Below are 19,338 nucleotides of genomic sequence, written 5' to 3'. Positions count from 1 at the left end.
AGTTCAAATGTCACCTCAGACACTTGACACTCACTAGCTGTGTGACCTTTGGCAAGTCACTTAACCCCAACTGCCTCATCCTGGGTCATCTCCACTCATCCTGATGAATATCTGGTCCCTGGATTCAGATGGCTCTGGAGGAGAAGTAAGGCTGGTAACCTGCACAGACCTCCCTCACTCAAAACAAAGTCAAGTGCAAGTCATGCCATTATTTCTCTGATGGCATGGTCTTCTTAAGGAACAAAAGACGAACAATCCAGAATGGAACTACAGAGAGGATCTGCACATCTGGCCCAACTGAAATGATGCACCCATTAGGACCTTTGGAAGAACTCCATTAGGAGAAAAAACATACTCTTCTCCCATGGCCCCTTCCTATCTTAAGTACAGTGCCCAGTAAGCTACGTCTTCCTTCCTATTCTGTAACATCTACTCCTGACTCTCTAAATGTTCTAGATCGTGTTCCTGCAGGGTACCTTCTCCTCCTGTTCTCCCTCCCCATTTCCTACCCCCAACCTGCTTCCTTTCATGTGTTTTCTTCCTCCATTGGAATGAAAGTCCCTTAAAGGCAGGAGCTGTCATTTTTCTGCTTGTACTTGTATTCCCATGTTCTCTGTGCTTACCCAAGTACCTGGCATATAATAATCACTTAATGATTGTGAACAAGGGATCCCTCCATGGATGCCTCACTCAGTGGACTCTAAGTTTGTGTTCAGTCTTCTCGTGGAGGCTGTGTGTACTTGTGGAAGAATATATACCCAGGTTTTATGGGAGTCTGTAGCTGCTTTTCTTACCATGCCATCTTATTAAATGTCTTTTGCTTTGAGCTAATGGTGTCTACTGGCTAACAGTTAATAAGAAGCATACTCATGGGGATTTCTAAGCTATGGTTCTAGAGTCCCACAGGATACCCCTAGAACCTGCAGGAAGGGCAGCTGTTCTCTGGAGATCCAACCCAGAAGTGCCATTGAGGTGAGGAGGGCAAAAAGAATGTTACACTTGTAGAGCATAGAATTAAGTGAATGTTAAGTTGCCTATGACTTGGGGCAAGTGGAATAAATAAAGTGGTCCAACCCACGGGAAGGTATGTGAAACCTTCGGTTTCAGACACTTGTGTTTAGATAGTTTAGAAAGCAGAGCAAAGGGAAAGCATTTGTTCCCATTTGGGGAAAGGAATTGCTTACCTCACTAATCTTGAGGCTGGCAAAGGACCCTACAAAATTCTCTAAATTTGTAGCAGACATACGTTGCTATCTATAGATTGGGCTTACTAGTCTAGGAGTCAGAGAAATGGGATCCCAGGCCTGGCTCTTCCGGTGACTAGTTGCCACCACAGGTCAATTGCTTAACCTTTTTGAGCCTCAGTTCCCAATCTATAAAATACAGATAATGATGTTTTCATTCACTACTTAGAATCACAGAGCTGGAGACCTCAGAATTCATCTTGTCTAACCCTTATCTGAAGCATGAATCTTACTAGTGATATCATTAACAACTGGTCATTCAGTCTGTGTTTGGATATTTCCAGGGATGGGGGAGTGGAAGAGTCCCGAATGAAGCCCCTTCTGTGCCCACTTCCCGAGGCTGACTCTTGCTTCTCAATTCAGGAATGTCTTCTCTCTCAAGGGGACTTTCTTACCATATCACAGGGAGGTTTTTCCAGGGGCCTGTAGGTGGCTCGTCCGATGTTCACCACAGCCAGGAGAAGCAAGACCCACAGGTTCATGGCTCTGGACAGGGATAGGAAAGGAATGAGTTACATCATCATATTTTAGAGAATGCATGTAATAATATGTGTGTATCATCCTCCCAATTGCTGGTACTCAAAATGTCAACCATCACAGACTCAGATTAAAGATTATCAGAGCTGGGAAGGGGAACTTAGAACACAGGAAGCTAGAGCTGGGAAGGGAGGGCTTAGAATATACACTTTGAGCCTTGGAAGAACCACCTTTGTGATCCCCTAGTTCGTGGTAAAGAGAAGGAAACTCAGACATGACAACTGTTCGAGGTCACAGTGAGCCAAAACATTAGGATAGAGTCTATTCTAGGTCCTTGGGTGCAGCCTTTTGACTGAGTCCAAGTTTTACAGAACAAATCCTTTTATTAAGCAGACTTGTTCTGTGAAATTTGGATTCAGTCAAAGGACTGCACTACACCTGGAGGGCAACATGGGATCTCCCTGCCACAGGTTCCCCACCCCTATCTTTCTTATTCATCTTTGTATCTTTCCAGAACTGAGCACAAGACCTTATATAGAGTAGGGTCCTAGAACCCTAAAGGGGCAGCCAGGTGGTGCAATGGATAGAGTGCCAGGCCTACATTCAGAAAGACTCATCTTTCTCGTTCAAATCTGGCCTTGAACACTTACTAACTGTGTGACCCTGGGCAAGTCACTTCACCCTGTTTGTCTTGGTTTCCTTATCTATAAAATGAGATGGAGAAGGAAATGCCAAACTGCTCCAGTATCCCTGCCACAAAAACCTCAAATGACATCACAAAGAGTCAGACATGACTGAAAATAACTGAACAACAACACAGAATTCTAAAGGTCAGCTAGTCCAGGCCCTTCATTTTACAGATGAAGAAACTGAGGCCCAGAGAATTTAAATAATTGTTCCAAGGCCACCTAAATATTAACTGGCAAAACCAGGATTCCCACCCAGGTCACCTGCTTCATCAAAATTTAGTGAAGGGCATTTGGGGTAATAAGTATAAATCTGGCAGCATCTCATCTCTTCATTCAGCATTCCACCAGCACTTATTAAGCACCTACTACCATGTGTTGGTCCCTCTATCCTAGGCTGTTCCAGACATGTAGTGGAAGTCATTGCCTCTGCCAGTGAGGAGTCTTTGCCACTCCCATACCCATGGGGCCTTAGGGAAGTCATTTAATGTCTCTGGACATAAGTTTACTCCTTTAGAAAATGGAGTAACACTAGCTAATCCTTAGGATTCTATGAACCTATTATATACAAGGGCTTACGCTCAGCCTTTGGAAAGAGACAAAGATGGTTAGGAAATGGTCTCTGAATTCAAGAACTCATGGAAAAATTCCAAGGGCAGACAATGTATTATAGGAACAAATTTATAACGGCAAAGTTTAGAATGCAGAGGGGAATACCAAGGGGGTCTGGAATAAAGACGCAATCAGAAAGGATGAGGTCAGTCAGGAAAACCTTCCTGGAAGAAATGAATTTCTCTAGGCTTGAGAAATACCATTTATCACCCTCTTAACCCTTGTTCTTGCCTCACCTAAACTCCCTCCTCTGAATGTAACTGTGTGTTGGAGGGGAAGTTGGACCTACGATTTCACTGGGGTGATAAACTGTGTTTGGGAATTCTGATCAGAGGTAGGGAAGGGGAGGGAAAAGGAAGGGAAATTACATATATATATATTTATGCCAGGCTCATCACTAAGAATTTTGTAAATATAATCTTATTTGATCTTTATAACAACCCATAAATGCTAATATTATGCCCATTTTACTGTGGAAAAAACTGAGGCAGAAGTTAAATGATTTACCCAGGGTCATACAGTTAGTGGATATCTGAGGTCATATGTGAACTCGAGTCTTCCTGACTCCAGGCCCAGTGCTCTATCGATTCTATACCACTTAGCTGCCTAATATAAATACCTGTTCTACAATTTATGGATTTAGAATTGCCTGGGAGACTGAAAAGTTTAAATGTGTTGTCCAGGGTTACACAGGCAATGTGTCAACAATAGACCTTGCGCCCTGGTCTTCCTGGCCTCCAGCAATAGTACTCTGTCTTTTAGGGCATCACTGTCTCTCACTTGAAAATGTATTATTAAGGGTGACTCTCAACTTACTAGCCAAGTCCCAAGCAGTTACTTTAGTAGCAGTGGCAAAGCTTTTGTAGAATCATAGGCCAGGAAGAGACCTTGAAGCCCACCTGGCCCAAGTCCTTTATTCTGACAGTTAAAGAAATGGAGGATTAGCATGGTTAAGTCACTTGCCCTGTCAAATTACTAGGGAACGGTATTACTGCTCACCTATACTACAGGTTACACTAGTGGCCTAAAGAATAAAATTCATCCCCTAACACAGAGCCTTTTGGTGATGCATGGCCTGAGGGCTTGCACAGTACCAAATGTGCATACTTTGTGTACAGAACCAAGGCTGTAGTGAAGTTGTGGGTGCAACACTGGCAAGTGTTGCCAGATATACCTCAAATTCATTACATGTTTGATTTTTAATTAATTTTTGGTCCTTGACCATTCAGAAATCTTTTACTGTTGCCAAATTTTTCATGACCCCATATGGGGTCAGACCCACAGTTTAAGAAGCATTGTAAAGGATCCATGGGGACTGCTAGGTGGCACAGTGGTAGAGCACTGGACTGGACTTATGAAGACTCCTCTTCGTAAGTTCAAATCCGACCTCACTTACTAGCTGTGTGACCTTGGGCAAGTCACTTAACCCCATTTATCTCAATTTCTTCATGGCTAAAATGAGCTGGAGAAGGAAACAGCAAACCACTCCAGTATCTCTGCCAAGAAAACCTCAAATGGGGTCATGGACATGACTGAAAAAACTGAAAGATAACAACAAAGGATCCATAATATATTTAGGGAGTATCTCCAATCTTGGAAAATAACACACTATAAATAATGGAGCTGCCTGGACTGACTAACCTTTCTTTCTTCCTAGCTCTACCATTCTATGCTCTAAGGTTCATCTCAGCACTAATATTCTGTGTTCTAACGGCCTGTCCAGCTCTAACATTCCCTTTCACAAATGAATGAAAAAGCATTTATTTGGTGCTTACTAGGTACAAAAAAAACATGTAGAGAAAAGTAAACAGTCCCTGCTCTCAAGGATTCTAATTTATTGTTGTTTGGTCCTTTTTCAGTTGCATCCAACTCTTCATTTTCTTGGCAAACATACTGTAGAGCATTTTTCCATTTCCTTCTCCAACTCATTGTATAGGCGAGAAAACTAAAGCAAACAGGGTTAAGAGACTTGCCCAGGGTCACACAGGTAGGAAGTATCTGAGGACAGATTTGAGCCCAGGTCTTCCTGAATCCAGGCACAATACTTTATTCACCAAATCACCTACTGGTCTACGTTCTAATCAGATGGGACAATGCATGCAGGAGATTTCAGCTGCATGTCAAATGTAAAGGGCTTATGTGTGTGTCAGTAAAGCAGATAGTGATGAATCTTCTGTAACAACATTTCTACTGACAAAATCAATCCATTTCTGATACTGAGACATTTGACAGGGCTGAGGATTTTGGGGGTAAGGACTCTCTTTTCTGGATTCTTCAGTCACTACAGCTGCCAAAACAATTACCAGAAGACATTTCTCCTGGATTGGCTTCTGGGAAGATGGTGATTAGGGCTGAGCTAGGTATAGGGTCAGTAATCTGGAAGATGATCCACCTCCTGGGCTCTTAGACTTATCTACCCTTTGGTTAGCAGATTGTTTAGGTGGTGTCAAGGAAGGTGGAACTCTTCTCCACAGTGACTACTCCTCTCAATGATGACCATGGGACCTGGGCTGAAAGTACTAGGGCTAATGGTCTGGGGCAAACTGATATTTCCAAGTCTCTTGGATTCAGGGTCCTGGGCTATTTCCAGGTGTGAGGAGAGGTGATGGTCAAAATGATGGCTGAGGTTTGGAATGCCTGGTACATGCTGTCTCCTGTCTCTCCCTGGTGCTTTGCTAGGCTCACAGTTGCCTCACCTTCCTCAATTCCTTCCAGACTCTCTGTAGTCCCTCTCAGATTTGACATTCTGTGGCTGATTGGATGAATTCTAAGCCCCAGAGTGATATAGAATGATGCTCCCATCCCAATCTCAGTCTAAATGTTCTCTGGGGGGTCCCCAGACAAAGCCATCTTCAAACTTACGGCTAGATATATGGGACATTGAGATAACTCATCAGAAGTTGACATGGGAGCAGCTAATAGCCCCTCGTCTGCCCTTCTTCCACTCTCCTTCTACAGGGCCATTAAAAGGGGGCCCCTTGACCTCATGTGCTTGTGTCCTGGAGCATCCACCTTGTGTAGGCCCCAAGAAGCTTTCTTTCCTTGTACTAGTTCCTGTACCCGCCCCCTGCTCGCCCCCTCAACAGAAGCCCTCCTCTCACTTCCTCCCTCTGGGGACCTGTTATATAAAGGCTCCTTGGCCTTTGAAACTTGGGTTCTTCCCCATTGTTTGGGCAGCTCCTGGGCTGTGGTTAGTCAGGAAGTCCCATTGTCAAGGCCGGAGCTAAGTACCCTGGCATTGTATGAACCAAGGGCGGGTCTGCCACTCATTTACCCTGGGCTGTTGGCTCAGCCTTAGTCAACCTCAGGAAGACCCCTTTCTAGCTCCCAAGCTCTAGGCCTTAGGGGAAGATGCGGGGATAGGTGAGGCAATGTGGCCTTAGACTGGATTGTTTGGGGCAGAGGTGGAAGGGACTTTGGAGCACAGAATGTTATTGAACAAAAGAGTCCTCAGATCGTATCCTCTGACATCTGGCCAAATCATCAAGTATTAATTAAGTGCTTACTATGTGCCTAGCATTGTACTAAGTGTAGAAGACACAAAGAAAGGCAAAACAGCACCTCCCCTCAAAAACCTTACATTCTAATATCTATGTATATATGAGGCAGATGGCTCAGTGGCTAGAGCACTAGGGGAGTCAGGAAGACCGGAGTTCAAATGTGGCCTCAGACACATTAGCTGCGTGACCCTAGACAAGTCACTTAACCTCTATTTACCTTAATCTGCTGGAGAAGGAAATGGCAAAACACTCCAGTATCTTTATCAAGAAAACCCAGTGGACAACACTGGCATGCTATGGTCCACAGGGTCATGAAGAATCAGACACAACTGAACCATAACAGGTGTCATATATAAAATGGTATACACAAGAGAAATACAGATAAAGGTTGACTTGGAGGGAAAAGTCCTAGCTGCTAGGGGAACTGGGGAAAGGCCTCCTGGAAGAAGAGATATTTGAGTTGCCTTAAAGGAAACTAGGGTTTTCAATAGTTTAAGATGAGGAGGAAGGGCATTTCAGGCATGGGGTACAACCAAGGCAAAGGTGTAGAGATGGGTGGAATAATATCTCCAATGAGTGGCCATTAGGTTTCTACTTCAAGTTTTCCAGTGATGAGGAGCTCTCACCTTCCTCCCCCCCCCCCCCAACTCCCCACCCCTAAGTGTTTTGAACAGCTTTTATTGTCAGGTAGTTTTTCCCTATGTTAAACCAAAATCAGCCACTTTTTATTCCCCCCCCCCCCCCCCCCCCCCCCCCCCCCCCCGCTGATCCTAGTTATCTCTGCTTAAGGCAACCTCTCTTCCAGGCAGCCTTGGACACAGTGAGCATGTGTTGAGATCATTCACAAATCCTTGAATCCCTCTCTGAACAGGCTTCAGTTTAGTAACATCTCTCCTAAAATCTGGTTCCAGAACTGAACACAATACTCCAAGCATAGTCTGACCAGCGCAGAGGACATAGGCCTATCATCACCTCCCTCATTCTGAAGGCTAGCCTTTCATCTATGTATCCAAAGACTGAGTAATCTTTTATTTGACAAGCAGGCTGGGTGGGGCAGTGGATAGAGCACCTGAGCCTGGAATCAGAAAGACCTGAGTTCATATCTGGCCTCAGACACTTCTTAGATGTGTGACTCTGGGCAAGTCACTTAACCTCTCTCTGCCTCGATTTTCTCATCTGTGAAATGGGGATGATAATAGTACCTACCTCCCAGGGTTGCGGCAATGATCAGATGAGATAAGATTTGAAAAGTGTTTGACATAGAGCCTAGAATATAGAAGGTGCTACATAAAGGTTTATTTCCTTCCTTATCACACTGCCAACTGATACTAAGCTTGCAGTCCACTGAAATCTTCAGATTTTTTCCACATGAACTCTTTTCTACCTCTGTCTTCCTGGTCAAGAAGTTGTTTGTAGTTTTTTTTTTAATCCACTGCAGGAATTTACATTTATCATTATGAAATGTAAGAGCCTGGAGGGAACTTATAGATCCTCCAGTCCAATTTCACAAGTGATGAAACTGAGGCCCAGGGAGGTAAGATGATCTGGCCAAGGCCACAAAGCAAGTCCCAAGTTCTGTTGGGCCCAGAAAGACCAGGACAGTCAGCACAGATACAAGCCAAGAAGAAATGGGGTCAGTGTCTATAAAGCCAGGTAGATGTGCAGGCAGAGAACCACAGTGGATAGAGATTTGGGAGGGATAGCAAATGCTAGGCATTTGGATCAACCCAGAAGAGGCATGATGGAAATGCAAGGGAACCTAGAGGTGTTTGGGTCCAACTCCCTTATTTGGTTGATGAGGAAACAGGCTCAGAAGAAAAGAGCCCTGCCTAAGATCAAAAGGTATGTCGGGCAAAGTCCAGGACTGAGCCCAGGGATCTATGTTGAGAGGTTTAGTTACTGTCAATCAAGTTGCACCCAAATGGACTTTCTCTCTTCTGCTTGTCATTGCCTTGCCCTAAGTGGGTTTTGTTCCCTTATGAGCTCTGTTTCAGCTTGGGGGATTGTCGTAGAAATAGCTAGCTTTACCTCGATCTGTTGTCGTTGTGGTTCAGTCATATCTGACTCTTTGTGACCCCATTTGGGGTTTTCTTGGCAAAGATACTGGAGTGGTTTGCTATTTCCTTCCCCAGATCATTTTACAGATGAGGAAACTGAGACAAACAGAGTTAGGTGACTTGGCTAGGGTCTCAGCTAGTATGTGTCTGAATCCAGTTTGGAACTCAAGTCCTCCTGACTTCAGGGCCATTGCATCTCCTAGTTACCTGGAGAACTAAATTTAGCGGAACAAAGTGAAATAAGTGGTGAAGCCAGAACTTGAACTTGGATCTCCTTCAACCAAGTGTTTATTGATTGATTGGAGAATGAAGTAGGATAGGATAGACTGAACAAGTTGTCAGGACATTCTGGGCTTCAGTTTGCCTTTTGATAGAACACCCAGATTAAATTAGAATCTCTGCTCACATCTAGCCCCTCCCAGCTTTGACACTCTGTATTTTAAAGCCCTTTCCAGGTTTGATGTGCTGTGTCTTAAGGTCTCTTCCAATTCAGACATTCTATGTGTTCTACATTTGTTCTTTGTCCTCCTCCAGCTCTAACATTCTGCTCTGTATTCTATAGTCTGTGTTCTAAGGTCCCCTCCAACTTAAATTGTTTTTTAAGGTCTCTTCTAGCTCTGAAAGTCTATGTTCTAAGGTCCTAACTTTTAGTTTTGACAGTATATATTCTCTAATACAACTTTCAATATTCCATGACCCCATCCAGTTTTGACATTTTGTATTCTAAGGTTTCTTCTAACTCTGAAAGTCTGTGTTCTGTGTTCTAACATTCTATATCTTATGGTCCCTCCCACCTCTGACAGTCTGGGGTGTAAGGATTCTTCTAGTTCTGACAGTCTGGGTTTCAAAGTTCCTTCAATAAGTAAAGGGACTTCACTTATACTTGTGTCCACATACACAATCTTCTTGTGTGCAGGCGTGGAATGCTAAGGCGAGGATAGGAGGGGTTGTGGCAGCAGCAGTGTTTCCACTTAACTTTGGGTGGTACTCTCCCAATGCCAACCCTCCCCCCTCCAGATTTCATGTGACTGTATAGAAAAGTCCTCTCCTTTTCCTTATTTCTCCCACTGAAGGAAATGACAACAAGGACAATGAATATACTTTCTTACACTTACATAATAAGGTTTTGACCTTTGTGATGGGCTTTCCTGTATCATCTGAGTTTCACTACAATTTTAGGAAATGACTCGTGAAGATGTTATTAATTCCATTTTATGGATGAGGATACCAAGACTAGGGAAGTGATTTGCCTAAGGTCACACAGCAAACTCAGGCCCCAGATAGCTCTAGAATATAGGGGTCCCTTAGATGGATGTCTAGATATCTCTACCTTTCTTAGCCTGGCCATCATACCTTCTTCCCCAATCCCCTCCCAACCCACAAACATTGAGAACCCAATGGACAAAATACATGGGCAGAATAGATTTCCACCAACTCAATATCATTTTTGATCCACTGGAAAAAGATTTCCCATCTCCCAGACTATTAAAGAAGTAGCATCATGTGAGGCAGCATAATGGTGTGGACAGAGAGGATTGATTTGGAGAGGTAGGAAAGCTTAGGTTGTATCTCATCTCAAAAACTAGCTGTGAAACCATAAGCAAGTCACTTAACCTAGCCCAGCCTCAGTTTCTCATACATAAAATGGGGATAATAAGAGGCACAGAAGTAGGCTACAATACAAAGACAAAAAGTTAATAGACCCTGACCTGAAGGTACTTATAGTCAACAGGAGGTAGGGGTGGGATAAGTGCACATATAAGTAAATACAAAGCAATTTTAGGGTAAGAGGGAAGAATACTTGGACAAAGTTAGTTGGAAATGAGAAATAAATGAGAAGTGCTTTGTAAACTTATAATGCCAGCTATGATGAGGATGACGGCTCAAATACAGTAAAGAATTAAGGCAAATTGGGTTCAAGTCCCAACATTGCTGGATGACCTTGATCAAGTGGGTCCCTTCCCCTTTCTGGGACCTCAGTTTACTCATCAGTAGATGAGCAATGGGACTCTAATGAGATAGTGGACATAAGCAGCTTTTAGAAAACCCAAACTGCTAGCAGTTTACAACCAAACAGGAAGGAGAAAAGAACAGAGGCATGAAACTGTTATCAGCCCTCGCCTGACTGGGGCAGCCTGGCTCTGAGGAGCCCCATCAGACACACAGGAGACTGACTCATTGGGTTGGCACCCACCCTGCTGGGGCCAACCCCTACTGCCTTGGGCTGCATTGCTTTTGGGGGTGGGATGGAGGAGGAGAGGGAAAGTAGAGGTGGAACTGGAGGGGCTGTTTTTCAAGGTCCTCACTGGGTCCTAGATTGAGGTGGAAGGGGCCTTACTGCAAGATAACAGAGCTAGTAAATAGTAAGGCCAGGATTTGAATCCAGGTCTCCTGACTCCAAATTCCTCTCCTTTCCTCACTCGAACTGACTGCTCCAAGAATCCTAGAAATGTTAAGCTTTCAAGAAGTGGACAGTAATCAGTAGAGAAAACCCTGTAGTTGAGTCAAATGTTAGTTTAGACACACTTTGTATGGACAGGGTGGTGGTGGTGGCAGTAGTAGTAATACTAGTAGTAGTGGTAGAAGTAGATAGTAGTAGCAGTAGTAATGATAGTACTGGTGGTGAAGGTGGTGGTGGTGGTGGTGGTGGTAGTAGTAGTAGTGGTGGTAGTTGTTATTGGTAGTAGTAGTGGTGGTGGTGGTGATAACAGTAGTAGCAATAGTGGTAATTGTTGGTAGTAGTGATGGTTGTGGTGGTGGTGGTGATGATAGAAATAGTAGTGGTAGTTGGTGGTAGTTGGTAGTAGTAGCAATAGCAGTAGCAGTAGCAGTAGTAGTAGTAGTGATGGTGGTGGTGGTGGTGGTGATGATAGAAATAGTAGTGGTAGTTAGTGGTAGTTGGTAGTAGTAGCAATAGCAGTAGCAGTAGCAGTAGTAGTAGTAGTGATGGTGGTGGTGGTGGTGGTGATGATAGAAATAGTAGTGGTAGTTGGTGGTAGTTGGTAGTAGTAGCAATAGCAGTAGCAGTAGCAGTAGTAGTAGTAGTGATGGTGGTGGTGGTAAACATTTATATGGCCCTTTAAAGTTTGCAAAGAGTTTACGTATGTTATTTCATTTGATCTTCACAATCACCCTGGTAGATAGGTGCAATTAGTATTCCCGTTTTACAAATAAGGAAAGTGAGGCAGAGACTAAAAGGATCACCTAACTAATAAGTGTCTGAGACAGAACTGGAACTCAGGTCTTCCTAACTGAGATTCTACATCAGAAAAGATCTTGAGTCACATAACTGACTGAAACCATATATAACATGTGTAAGATTCCAGGCTAGGCTTATCTTTTGTTGACTATAAAAAAAACCAACAAAACCCAACACCAAACAACATTTAGTTCCATAGAGTACAGCAGAGCCTTGCCTCCTAAAACTGTCCACAAACAAGGTGCCTCACAGGCTTGAGGCAAAAGTAGGCAAGAGCCCTCGAAAGAGGTAACAACAAAAGACAATTGTGTTCTACAATATAGAACCTCAGAATGCCGGACTTCTAGTCTTGGAAACTTAGAACGCCAGAATTCTAGATCAAGAGATTCTTAGAAGTCAGAGATTCTTAGAATTTCAGAATCTCCGAGTTAGAAGGGAAAGTACAGGTCATACCTAGTCCAAACACTCATCCTGGGTCTCCAATTTCCCCAAGGGATCACTCAGCCCATGTCTGTATGTAATCACCACCAGTGACGTGGAGCCAGTTTTTTTCTTTAATTGGTCTTCCTAACGTTGAACTGAAACCTTTCCTAAGACCACAAGGCATCTCCACCTTCCTCCTCCTGTGGGAAGTAGATGGAGCAGAGACAAACTTTGTCTTCTCACTTTTATTTTTTGTTTTGTTTTTGGGTGGGGAGAAGGTGGAGCTGGTCCTGCCGACTACTATCCATCTGGGATAGCAGATGACAGGCAACAAAAATAATAATTTAAAATTTTGCAGTTTTATAGTGCTTCAAATTTTTAGATACTTTCCTCACAATGTCCATCCACTCCAGTCCATCCTCAAGCCAACTGTTAAAAATGATGTTCTTAAAGGGCAGGTCTGATCATAAACCCTCCCCCCCCCTCACCCCAGTGGCTCCAGAACACCTCCAGGATTAAATATAAAATCCTCTGGTGTTCAAAGCCCTTCATAACAACCCTCCTCCCCAACCCCCACACACACCTTTCCAGTATTTTTATACCTTACACCCCCACCCCCTGACATGTACTCAATGATAGTGACACTGGCCACGTTGCTGGTACTTGAATAACACTCTCCATCTCCTGACTCTAAATATTTTCTCTGGCTGTCCCCCATGCCTGGAATGCACTCCCTCCTCATTTCTACCACCTGGCTTCCTTTAAGTCCCAGCTAAAATTCCAACTTCTTGTGTTTGAGTCGTCTTTCAGTCATATCCGACTCTTCATGACCTTATTTGGGGTTTTCTTGGCAAAGACACTAGAGCAGTTTGCCATTTCCTACTCCAGCTCATTTTAGAGGTGAGCAACTGAGGCAAACAGGGTTAAATGACTGGCCCAGGGTCACATAGCTAGGAAGTTCTGAAGTCACATTTGAACTCAGGTCTTCCTGACTCCAGGACAGGAAACTCTACTCACTTTTCCACCTAGATGCAGTAATCCTTTCCTGACTAATTCTAGTGCCTTCCCTCTGTTGATTAGCTCCAATTTATCCTGTATCTATCTTGTTCTCCATTAACCTTCCTTTGTATCTTCCAGTACTTAGTACAGTTCTAGCACACAGTAGGTGCTAAAGAAATGCTTATTGACTGACATAGTAAAGGCCTAATAAATGTTTATTAACTCTCAAGTATTACATTCTAAGGAAACTGAGACCCAGAGAGTTGAAATGATTCCTTGATGGCTACATAGCAGACATCAGAACTAGACTTCACATTCAGGCTCTCTGATTCCAAGTCCTGCGTCCTACTTACTATACCCCCGTCTAGAAAGTTACCCAGAAAAGGATATTTTGTTCATATAGAGGTCATCTATGATGTAACGGATAAGTTCTGGCCTTAGAGACAGGAGACCCGGATTTGGAGGGACCCCAAGAATGTCACTTTCTTTCTCTAAGCCTCAGTTTCCTCATCTGTAAAATGGAGATCACAGCACTTGTACTACTGACCTCATAGTAAAAGAAATGGTAAAGAAAGCACTTTCCTTAAAGCTTTTTTTTTTTTTTTGTATTCTTGTTACCCCTGGCTCTAGGGGATATTGGTCTACTGAACAGCTCAGCTATGCGGACTCCAGCAAATCAGTGGCCCTTTCGGTTCCTTTTCTGAGTCTCCTCACTTGTAAACCCCAGAATCCCAGTACAGACTTAACAGCCATATGTAATAAGTAGTTCTTTATAATCAAAAAGTGTTCTTAATCTTACATAATTCTTTTTAAGTGGGGATAATCAATTGAGGCCCACCTTACAGTGAATAATACCTTGCTCACTTTCCTTTCCTCAAAAGAGAAAATGGTCTAAAACAATTCAATTAAGGTTAAGTAAACACCTCTAGGTTACAGACCTTGTGTGGTCGGGGGTATATGGAGAAGGCGGGCAGGGGATAAGCTAGAGATGCACAATAATTATAAAAGGAGGGAGAAAGAGAACAAAAGTCTGTGAAGGTTCCAAAGTCAGGCAGATTTGTACACATTGGCCTTTGGTCCAAGAAGGCTTCCCAGAGGGCATGGGCTGAGTTCTGAGTCAAGTTAAGCAGACTTTATGGGGCACTTCCTGTGTGCTAGGCTCTGTCAGGAGTACTGGGGACACAGAGAAAGGTAAAATAGAACTTGCCCTCCTGGAGCTTATATTCTAATAGGAGACAATGTGTAAATAATCGGGTATAAATATGAAATATAACTACTAAACGGAAGGCACTGTCAGAGAGAGAAGGCATTTGTAGTAGGAATGGGTAGGGAAAGGTCTCTTGTGAAAGTGGGCTTTGAACTGAGTCTTGAAGGAAGTCAGGGAAATGAAGAGGGGGCAAAGAGTTAGAGTCTGAACCTGAGGATGTGGTGGGGAGAGGGCATTCCAGGAAGAGGGGAAATGTGTGAGCAAGAATGCACAGGGAAGAGAGTAGGGGGCAGTCTGGCCAGGTCAGCTCATCTTTGTCTTGGGGTATTGATGGGAGTAGGGGACAGTGAGGCTGAGGAGGTAGGTCGGAACCTGGGTATGGAAGACCAAGATTGCCAAACAGAGGATGGGTTACAGTAGACAATGGGGAGTCAGGGTCAGGGAGAGGGAGAGGAAAAAATCTAAGACTCCTAGGTTTTGAGACTGAGAGAGATGGTGGATGTCATGACCATAAACAGGGAAACTACAAGGACAAGTAGATTTATGGGGAAAGATGTTAAATTCACTTTGGGGGAATGTTGATTTTGAGGTGCTAGTGGAACATCCAGGAAGGTATATTCATAGAGAGTTGGAGATTCAGTTCTGGGGAATGGTCAGAGCTGAAGATACAGAGGGGGAGAGTGAACCTAGTGACCTACTCAAGAGAGTTGTAAAGGATGGAGGTATTGGGAAGGGGTTCACAGATGAGGCTGGGGAGGAGAGTGTAGAAAGGGAGGCTTTGGGGGACTGAGTAAAGAGAAATACGTTCTTTCCGAGGTTCAGTACAGGAAAAGGGAGGCTGGGCTACTGTCCATCTACCAATTTGGCGGCTGCTTGGGGAGGACTTGAAGGTTAACTCGTCCCATGACCTTGTCTGCTTGAGCAAATCACTTGCCTTTCCTGGATCTCAGAGTCACCTATAAAACGGAGGGGCTGGACCAAATGGCTTTTAAGTTTCGTCCAGCTCTAAAATTCTACATTTTAAGTTATCATCTAGCTCTGGGAGTTCCCCTGCCAGCCCACAGTCCTCAGGCATGACCGATCCTGCTTCCAACCTACCTCCATTCACCTGCTCCCCCTGGAGCCTGGGCCACCTAGATCAGGTTCCCTTCGATGAATTCTGGGTATCTTACCCTCACCAAACCCAAGGGGACCCTCTGACTCGACCCTTCGTCCCCCTCCCCCCAACTTTCCCACAGTCTGCGTAGGCTAGGAATGGGTTTCCAACATGTTTCACCCGTGAATTAACAAGGAAAGAAAAAGCAGAGTTGGCTGGGAGAGGGGTACTACCCAACAGCCCGGGAGAGACTCACTCCTCTCCCCGATCTGGGAAGTAGCTCCAGGAATAGTTCTCATTCCTCTTAGGATTTACAGTTTTAAGAGTACTTCCCCCAACAGCAGCCCAGCTCAAGAAGTGGTCCAGGTATCTCCTTTCGACAGGAGAAAACGGAGGTTTCTAAAAGAAAAGTGACCAGTCCAAGATCACTTGGAGAATCGGTATTGAACCTGGGCCTTCGTACTCCAGTGGCAATCGTTCTTACTAGCCCCCTCCCCACTCACCCTATCGCCCCCCAAAAATTGCAAGGCTTTGAGCCCCTGTTGGAGGTTTTCGAAGTACGGCTGACTCTTCTCCCCGTTTGGGATCATAAAGTATGAGAGGGACAGGAGGTGAGGGGCGCTGAGGATGGGAGGAGAAGGTCCCAGGGAGCCCCAGTTGCTCGCTTACCTTACTCAGCAGGGGCGCCGTTTGTATCCCCGAAACCCTGTGCTCATCTTGCCCCGACCTTATTAGGGCTCCCGTACGTCTGTCCTCCCCCTAGCCCTCCCTTCCTCACTTCGGGGAACCCCCTGAGCATCCCTCCCTACGCAGAGCCGGGCTTCAGAGGGAGCAGACGGTCTACAAGAAAAGCGGGACCCTGGAGAGGAGCAGTCAGTAATCCCGATTTGGGACAACTTCTGCTTTAAATTACGTCCCTAGTATCTCAGCCACATCCCCCTCCCTGCCTTCCCCCTCCCCCGCCCTGAGAGTACGCTGGGTCCTAGAGGGGGAGGCGTTCAGGGAAATGCGCGTGACTCTATTTCTCTGGGGGGCAGCCAGAACCTGAATCATCTTCCTCTCGTGGGGTGTGAGTTAGTACTGGGCCGCTAGCCTTGGTGGGGAGGGGATTGGGGGATTGGGGCGGGGGGTGCGAAAGGCACGGAGATATTAAGGGGAGGGATATTCAACGGAGGAAGCCTGGTTTGGAGTAAGGAGAATTGGGTCTGAGATCTATCTGGCCCCGGTTCAGTCTGGCAAGTACAACCATAAGCAAAGCAAATTCTCACAGTCTCATTTTCATTCTCCATACAATGAAGGGTTTGGATGATTGTTAAGGTCTCTTCCAGAGCTGACTTTCTAGGATTCTGTGATTCTTACCGCGTATACAACCCTGGGAAAGTCACTTCCAGTGATCTCTGGCTTCCTTGCTGTTACTTTCACAAAATTCTCCACTTCCTAACTCCGAATTTTCACTGACCTGGGACACGCCTGACCTCCCTGACTTATTTTTAAGTTACAGCTAAAATCTCGACTTCTGCAAGAAAGCCCTTCATGACTCTCCTTAATGTTAATGCCTTCCCTCTTATTTCTAAGTTACTCTAGATAGCTAGGCAAATAGGATACATTAGATAGATAGATGATGGATGGATAGATACGTTGTTCAATCGCGTCTGACTCTTTTCGACCTTATTTGGGATTTTCTTGGCAAATATAATGGAGTGGTTTGCCATTTCCTTCTCCAGCTCATTTTACAGATGAGAAAAGTGAGGCAAAGAGTTAAGTGACTTGCCTAGCGTCACATACTTAGTGAGTATCTGACGTCAGATTTGAACTCAAGATGAGTCTTCCTGACTCCAGGCCCAGTACTCTCCACTTTGCCACCTAGACATAGCTTGTTTTTACAGTTATATTTGCCTGTTGCCCCCCTTATTAGATTGATTATAAAAGGTCCCTTAAGGGCAGGACTGTTTCTTCCTTCGCTTGAATGAATCCCCAGCACAGTGGGGCTACCGTTAAATATCCACTTTACACAGTGGGTAGCACATAATTGGCATTTAATATCCGTTTGTTAACTGACTTCCTCTTTCTGAACCTATTTCTTCTTGCACAAGAAGGCTAGCCTAGGTGACCTAAGAGGTCCTATCCTGCTCAGATATTCTGTGCTCCTGTGGCAGAGAGCGGAAAGGAGTCCTTCGTACCCACTTCCCTGAGTCCAGGGGACTGGATGCTTGGGAAAACAGTTTGGAGGGGGGAGTTGGGAACACCTAGTATGGGGGAAGGCAAAGCTGATGAGAGGAGAAACACTCAAGGCAGCTTCACATGGTTGTTTCCCATAGGTTGTGGACTTTGTAAAATGTGTGTGTACGTGCAAGCCCTGCGAACGTGTGCATGGATGGATGGATGGATGGATAGATGGATGGATGGATGCATGGATGGATGGATGGATGCATGGATGGATGGATGGATGCATGGATGGATGGATGCATGGATAGATCTCAATCCTTTGAGGATTGTGTTTTACTGAAATGGAAGTGTTACATGTGGAAGGAAACTTAGATCGATCTCGTGGGTTCCAATGTTACTCATTTACTTCTGGGGAAAATGAATGGAGTCCAGAGTGAGGAAATAATTATTCCAAATTAATAAGCCAGGATTCAAAGTTGGTTCTCCTGACATAGTCGAGTGCCCTTCACACTACAGACCTAGAAATTGAAAATATAACATAAAATACCAGGAAATCTACCCTAAAGCCAAATGGGAATAAGAGGGTTGTAGAACTCAGAGCAAGAAGAGATGAGGGAAGAGGCTGCCAAGGAAATGCTAAGGAAGTAGGGCTGGTGAGGACCCCAAGATGCCATCCTCCAGTCCAACCTCCTTATTTTATTGACAAGGAAACTGAGGTCCACAGAGGTGTAATGACTTGCCTAGGGACACATGGAAAATAAATATCTGCCTCTGTCTGATTCCAAAGCCAGGTCTCCCTCCACCATATCACACTGCCTCTCAATCATAAAGTAGTAGAATTTCAAAGTTGGAAGGGCCCTTAGAAGTCATTTGCTCCAATTCTCTGCACAGTGCAGGGATCTCCACTCCAACATGCCTGACAAGGATCTGGTTTGTACTTGGATAGTTCCTGTAACAGTGAGCTCATTACAGTGGAAAAAGATCTGGATTTCAGGTTAGGTAACCTGACTTCAAATCTTGACTCTGATACTGTGAGACAATGAACAAGTTGCTTACTTTCTCTAATGTTCACTCTCCTCATCTGTATAATCGGGGGAAAATAACTCTCTATTTCCCAGGATTATTGTAAGAAAAAGTTTATTTTATTGTTGTTAAAGTTTTTTTTAGTATATATTTATATATCTTTTTATATACATACGTTATAATATACAAAGTATTACTCCTGAGGCAGCCCCATTACATTGTATGTCAGCTCTAATTGATAAGTTTTTTTTCCTTTTCAGTCAAGATAAGTTTCTTGGCAATTTCTCAACCACTTTCTAGAGCTAATTAGTCATATGTGTTGGCTGGTATTTGGACCAGTAGTTATCCTTTAGGGACCTGCTAATTAATTACTTTCGAAAAGGAGTGGATCTGGAGAGATCTGGGCTTACCAGTGGGAGGAAGCCAACCCACTCTAAACCTTTAATATCCTATAAGGTCCTTGGACACTGCCATCACCTAACAAGCATTCCCCAAGTCCAGGAAGCTCCCCCATTTCAGAGCTGAGGGTATCATTTCTAGTCTACCCACCTAAATAGAAACAGACCAGTACACAAGAAATAATATGCTCCATCCCCTAGCCTTTGCACAAGGTCACACTTAAACCATACCAACCTGGTATACATTTCAT

The 19,338-nt window shown here is 44.4% G+C and overlaps 1 protein-coding gene across 1 annotated transcript in view; it reads right to left on the bottom strand.

Annotated features, from left to right (window-relative positions):
* Positions 1–16,414, bottom strand: part of LRRC32 (leucine rich repeat containing 32) — a 40,052-nt gene extending 23,638 nt beyond the window's left edge. Inside the window, exons 1-2 of the mRNA XM_072610786.1 lie at positions 16,170–16,414; positions 1,640–1,730 (exon numbers count right to left, since the gene is read on the bottom strand). Of these exons, the coding sequence (XP_072466887.1) occupies positions 1,640–1,726 (87 nt within the window). The 5' untranslated portion in view covers positions 1,727–1,730; positions 16,170–16,414. The remainder of the gene's footprint in view (positions 1–1,639; positions 1,731–16,169) is intronic.
* Between the last annotated feature and the right edge of the window lie 2,924 nt (positions 16,415–19,338).

This window comes from Notamacropus eugenii, chromosome 5, assembly GCF_028372415.1.
Source record: "Notamacropus eugenii isolate mMacEug1 chromosome 5, mMacEug1.pri_v2, whole genome shotgun sequence".
NCBI lineage: Eukaryota > Metazoa > Chordata > Mammalia > Diprotodontia > Macropodidae > Notamacropus > Notamacropus eugenii.
Note: the sequence above shows the minus strand (reverse complement) of the source record. Positions and strands in the feature narration are given on the sequence as shown.